We start from the raw sequence: 5,353 nt of genomic DNA, 5'->3' as shown, positions 1-5,353 counted from the left end.
TTGCTATATTAATCGCGTGTTCTCTGTAAGTAATGGGGTCACGTTGTTGTATTTAGCCACGGTCTCATTTATTCTGGGAGCCATAATTTTATTAAATATTCAATTTTGAGCGCGCCTGTTTCAGCCTTTGCCTGTGATGATAAATCACAAGAAGTCATGTTATTGGTTTTAGTAACAGCGTTTTTATCTTGCCTCTCCCCTCAAACTTGTCACATCTTACAGTAATGATTCGAAAATGATACTTTCTGACACTAGAGGGCTCCCATAGTCACACAATTTTATGCTTACATCACCATTTCATACAAGTGTCACAAGTGTTTGTTGATGTTTAACATAGCATTGATAAAGATTCATCTCATCTCAGGGAAAACAGACCGAAACAAAGCTTCACAGAACATTTTTAATTCATCAAAAAATACCTGGCCTACACTAGCACCCAACATAAGTCTATGAATTCACAACTAGAAGCTTTTGCATGTAAGAATTGAGCCATTTCTGTCTCTCCATTGCAGTTAGAAGTTTGCTTTTCTCTCGGAAAGCTGCATCATCTGCAACTACGATATTCCTCTTCTCTTCGTTCACTGGTTGGGCCATCCAGTCGCTGGGCCAACCCTTTGACAGCTCCTCTTCCATTTGTGATTGGGTCATGGGAACCCACTCATCTCCACCAAGAATCTCTGATTTGGGTTTGGCTGAAGCAAAGTCTGGAGCTGACATCTGAATACTCCAGTCGCGGAGTGATATGGAAGGGTAGTGTATCTCCCATTGCTCGCCTTTGGAATCATCCTGGCCAATGGGAGAGGGGTTTCTGTTTATAAAGGTTAAAAAAAAAAACAGTTACAATTTGTAGTGTCCTATTAGTTTCCAACACATCTGATATAGTGCATAAGTGGAAGTTCACTTTTGACTCTCAGAACTTACCGTAAAGGTCTCAGTCGGTGTTGGGGAAATCCAGAGGTCACTAGGGTCACAGAAATCAAGACTAACAGCAGAAGGGCAAGACGTGGTGAAGTAAGATAACACATCTGTAAAGCAGACATACATGGTCAGAAGAGACGCTTCTCACACACACTCACAAAGTGTTGCTTCCCACACACACACACACACACACACACACACAGATATATATATATATATATATATATATATATATATATATATATATAGAGAGAGAGAGAGAGAGAGACAGAGAATTTGAGAATTTGTGCATATTAATACACACAACTTCAAGGCACATTTTCGTACCAGCATGACTTTAACAATGAATTGAATTTCTTGAATTTCCCCATGGGGATCAATAAAGTATCTATCTATCTATCTCTAACACTTCCGTTCACCAATAATAATTGTATATGTTCACACTGTTACAAATGTTTGCCTTTTATGCTGATGCCTGAAGCCTTTTATGCTGATGCCTGAAGCCATTCTTCAAACATATTCACAACTGGATATTTCTCAAATCTAACCAAATAAACAAAGAAAGAGAAAAAAACATATCTGTGATTGTCAACCACTTTTGCCTTATGCGTTAGCCTATCTCAGAGGAATTATAGCCTAATAACAGGACACATAATACATATAGTCATCTTTTGATAACTGTATTGATATTAAATAAAATTCCCAAATTGGATATTAGTGAGACTTTCACACACATAAAAGCACAAAATAGTTTAGAATACCATTTTATATAATGATAATAACAAAATTGGCCGATTGATAGGTATTATACTTAAATCTCTTACCTTAATGGTTGCGGCGGTCTTTTGCCAAACGCTGTATATCGATACCAAGTATTATGTGTTGGGAACGTCCTTAAAAGGGTATTTCATAAATGTGTGCAGAGTGGTACCTACAGTAAGTTATCAAATTTTGAATCCAGACAATTGTAATTTCCTGAGTTACTGATCTTAAACAAACTTGTAGAGCTCAACTGTCCTTCTCCCTTGGAGTGACTCTGTCTCTCTGCTACATGCAGTTTGAATCTGGTGTTGTGGTGTGTATGAGTTTTTTTAGCGCTGTGCCTGAGCTTTTATAGGTAGGCAGCAGGAAGAACACCATGAAAGTCTATGTGTCAATCTCCATCCCTCTTGAGAACAATCAAAAAGCGCATCTCTAAACCACACCCGTGGACATCCTGTTACCTGCACTTCTTTAAATAGAGACGTGAAGAAGGGAAGGGAAAGCCAGAGAGAGAGAGAGAGAGAGAGAGAGAGAGAGAGAGAGAAAGATGCAACCAGCTTGGACGTCACCCAGTCTAATGATGTGTTGGAAGAAAAAGGGAGAGACAAGTGAAAGGGAATACAATATGGCCACGTGCTGATCAGTAGATGCTCCATTCGGGTCCTCACAATGAGACATGGGCGAGCGAGCGAGTGTGTGTGCTCTCACTCTCTTCCAGCTCTTGTCCTCTGGTGCCCTTTGAACCTCTGAGAGAAACACCAGGATTGTGATGTAGAGTAGAAGAGAAGGGTAACAAGCATCCATGGACGTTGTTTTCTGTGCTGTATGAGGGCTCTTTACAATGTTCCCCGCCAGCCTATGCACGTCTTGGGGATTGGATAAGGAAGACGGGAAAATGTAGTTTAGTTTGAAAAGTGTCTTTAGACTCTGTGACAATAAATAAATAATGTCCCGAGATATACGTGAACATGGTGAACATATTATGCTCAATCACCAGTTGAGTGACAAGAGGCAAGTATTGTTCATGTACAACAAATATAACGCATGAGAGAGTGGATGACATAGAAAACACCCATTCTTAACTTTAGAGAGTTGTGGCCTAGCCTGGGTGCCATTCCGAACTTAGTCCCGCCCACAACATTTGAGGTCGGGAAGTTCGGTCTGGCATTGCTTCATTGTGGTGGAAGTATGCTCGCCCTTTATCGGGTATATAAGTATGCTCGCCCTCGTTCGTTTGAAATCTCTGATTGACCACCTGTTCGAGGGATTTGCGACAGCCTTTCCAGCTGTTTAACATGTTTGTAGCATATCACTGTTCAACAGAATTATTAATAAAAACAGAGGGGATATAGGAGAAGAAGGATGGTTTGTGTGTTTTCTTCCTACACCTCACGGTAAGCTATTTTGTTGCTCTGATTGGTTAGGTCTATCCAATTGAGTGCAGAGGCATTCCCCCCCTGTATCGGTTGAAACATGCCCCATAATTACTGTACGTCCCAATGGAGCAGTATCAGACTCATATTCTGACTAGAATTGAGTATGACTACGTCAGGTTAGTTGTGGCCTGTAATATGTAGAAAAAACAAGTGAAATGGGTGGCAATGTAATAGTCCTTGTAAGGTAAAGATTGTTACATAAGCTGCATTTTGCTGCATCTAAGACAATGTTATCACAGAATTCCAAGAATGTCGCAAGGAACCCAAATTTATCCTCAGATCTCATGTAAAGGCTCGATGCAACTGGTTCAAATTCAGTGGCTCAAATCTGGTGGCCATATGTGCTTTGTTGGAAAGGAGCAATTGTGTCTTGAAATGCTTCCTGTTTCCACAAAAAAACAATGTTAAAGGATAGTAGGATCACAACAACTCTGCAAGAGCTTTGCCTTGGAAAACTAGAGGTTTTGTAATGCTGTAATTCATATCCCTGGCCATGTTTTATCAAACAAACGTGTTATTCTATGGAACGTCATCCTAATTAACAGAGCACTGAGAATTTCAGAATACCGGTACTTGTGTTAATCAAATGGTGTGTATGTATGTATTCTAGGTTGTCCAAGAGTCTTTGTCAGAAAGGCTTTACAGCTGCCAGAGGGCTCTGTCCCAAGTGGCACAGGCCTAATGGGCCTTTGTTGGCTGACTGACATCACCATCCAGCAACACATTCATCTGCATGCACAGGTCCTTGTTACTGTGGTTAAAACTGGCAGGTACTCATTTAAAATAATGACCACAGTGGCAGTACTGGGAGAAGGACAAAGATGGAGCGAGGGAGAGAGAAAGCAGCGGGTCCTAACACTCATTAGGACAACATCCAGGACGGGAGGGCCAAGAGGAAGAAGGATAGAAGGACTGGAACAGAGGACAGGAAGAGATGAGGTCACATTATAAAGAGGTTTAGGCACATTCTCTTGATCAGCTCTCTCTCTCTCTCTCTCTCTTTGTCTCTCGATGTATGTGTGTGCGTGTTTGTGTGTGTGTGTCTGTGTGTGTATGTGTGTCTGTGTGTGTGCGGGTGTGTGTTTTACATGTGTGTGGTTAAATATACACTTCCATGTATTCCTTATTAGCTCCGATGGTTTAGTCTCCAAAAAGCAGAATGAAGTATTGTTAAAAGAAAAATCTTCAAAATCCACTTTTTAAACTGTACTGTACTATACTATAAAGGTATTTTAATATAAATATATATATATATTGTTATTTGATTTATCTTTACTCAGTCAAAACAGCAAAACTGCAATTGTATTGGTATTACCGGAAATACACAATTAAATAACATGATTTATTAATAATGTTATATATAGTGTTTTGTTGATTAATCCATTAATTATTTTCTTGATTAGTTGATTAGTTGTTTGATCAATAAAATTATGAATAAAATGTAGACCAGTGTTTTCCAAAGCCCAAGATTATGACCTCATCAAATTACTTGTTTTGTCCACACTTAGTCATAGAGGACAAAGCAAAGCAAAATAGTAGGAGTTTAATTAAATAGTTGACCACTAATCAATTAATCGATTAATTGTTACAGCCTTAATGTATATATTATATGTGTGTGTTTTCCAGGTTTGATGTGCCTATGTATTCTGTTCTATACGTTTAACAATTTCATGTTGGAAGGAAGCCGTATATAATAGGATATGCACATACTGTACATCTCCCAATCAAGAACAAGCATGCCTAGTATTGTCATTCTACACCACGTCATAAAGGCGCAGGTAAAGCCGCATGCTGTGGATGTCAGAGAAACCCTTTGGTCCTCCCTCCCTCACTCCCTGACATGTGGAACACAACACACAGCACAACGCCCCCGTCTTTCTTTGAAGCCGCTCCATACCACGCCAAGGCTCCCAGAGGCTCCTATTTTAGTCTCCTGTGTTTCATAGGAAGCGGAAGTGTGTGTGTTCCTGTAGAAGTGGCTTGTCAGTGCAGGTGTATGAGTGCTGAACAGCTTAGATCATTTATAAGGGTTTCAAGGAGCCCACCCACGCGGCAATACACTGGAGCATCAGGAACACAAAATGCCACACTTGAAAATGTGTATGGTGTTTCAGATGAATTTTTCCTTTGGGAGTGTTTAACCCATTGGATCTGGTTACAACCAAATAAATAACAGTGACAAAAAGAGTCCAGAAAAATGACTGGGATCTATAAACATCACGGAGAGAATGCACTTG

The 5,353-nt window shown here is 40.0% G+C and overlaps 1 protein-coding gene across 1 annotated transcript; it reads right to left on the bottom strand.

Annotated features, from left to right (window-relative positions):
- Nucleotides 1-212: 212 nt before the first annotated feature.
- pth2 (parathyroid hormone 2) lies at nucleotides 213-1,996 on the bottom strand. The gene is made up of 3 exons (XM_042072816.1): nucleotides 1,743-1,996; nucleotides 922-1,025; nucleotides 213-808 (listed from the first exon to the last, which is right to left on the bottom strand). The coding sequence occupies exons 2-3, from the start codon at nucleotides 1,023-1,025 to the stop codon at nucleotides 448-450; spliced, it is 465 nt and encodes a 154-aa protein (XP_041928750.1). The 5' UTR covers nucleotides 1,743-1,996; the 3' UTR covers nucleotides 213-447.
- Between the last annotated feature and the right edge of the window lie 3,357 nt (nucleotides 1,997-5,353).

Source organism: Alosa sapidissima, chromosome 19 (assembly GCF_018492685.1).
Source record: "Alosa sapidissima isolate fAloSap1 chromosome 19, fAloSap1.pri, whole genome shotgun sequence".
Lineage (NCBI taxonomy): Eukaryota > Metazoa > Chordata > Actinopteri > Clupeiformes > Clupeidae > Alosa > Alosa sapidissima.
This window is presented reverse-complemented; position numbering and strand designations above follow the sequence as displayed.

Bases quoted from the DNA above. Each gene is read 5' to 3' on its own strand.
- pth2 (XM_042072816.1), bottom strand. From the start codon at position 1,025: ATGTGTTATCTTACTTCACCACGTCTTGCCCTTCTGCTGTTAGTCTTG. The intron at 809-921 runs GTAAGTTCTGAG...CTTTATAAACAG, and splicing joins CACCGACTGAGACCTTTACG to AAACCCCTCTCCCATTGGCC.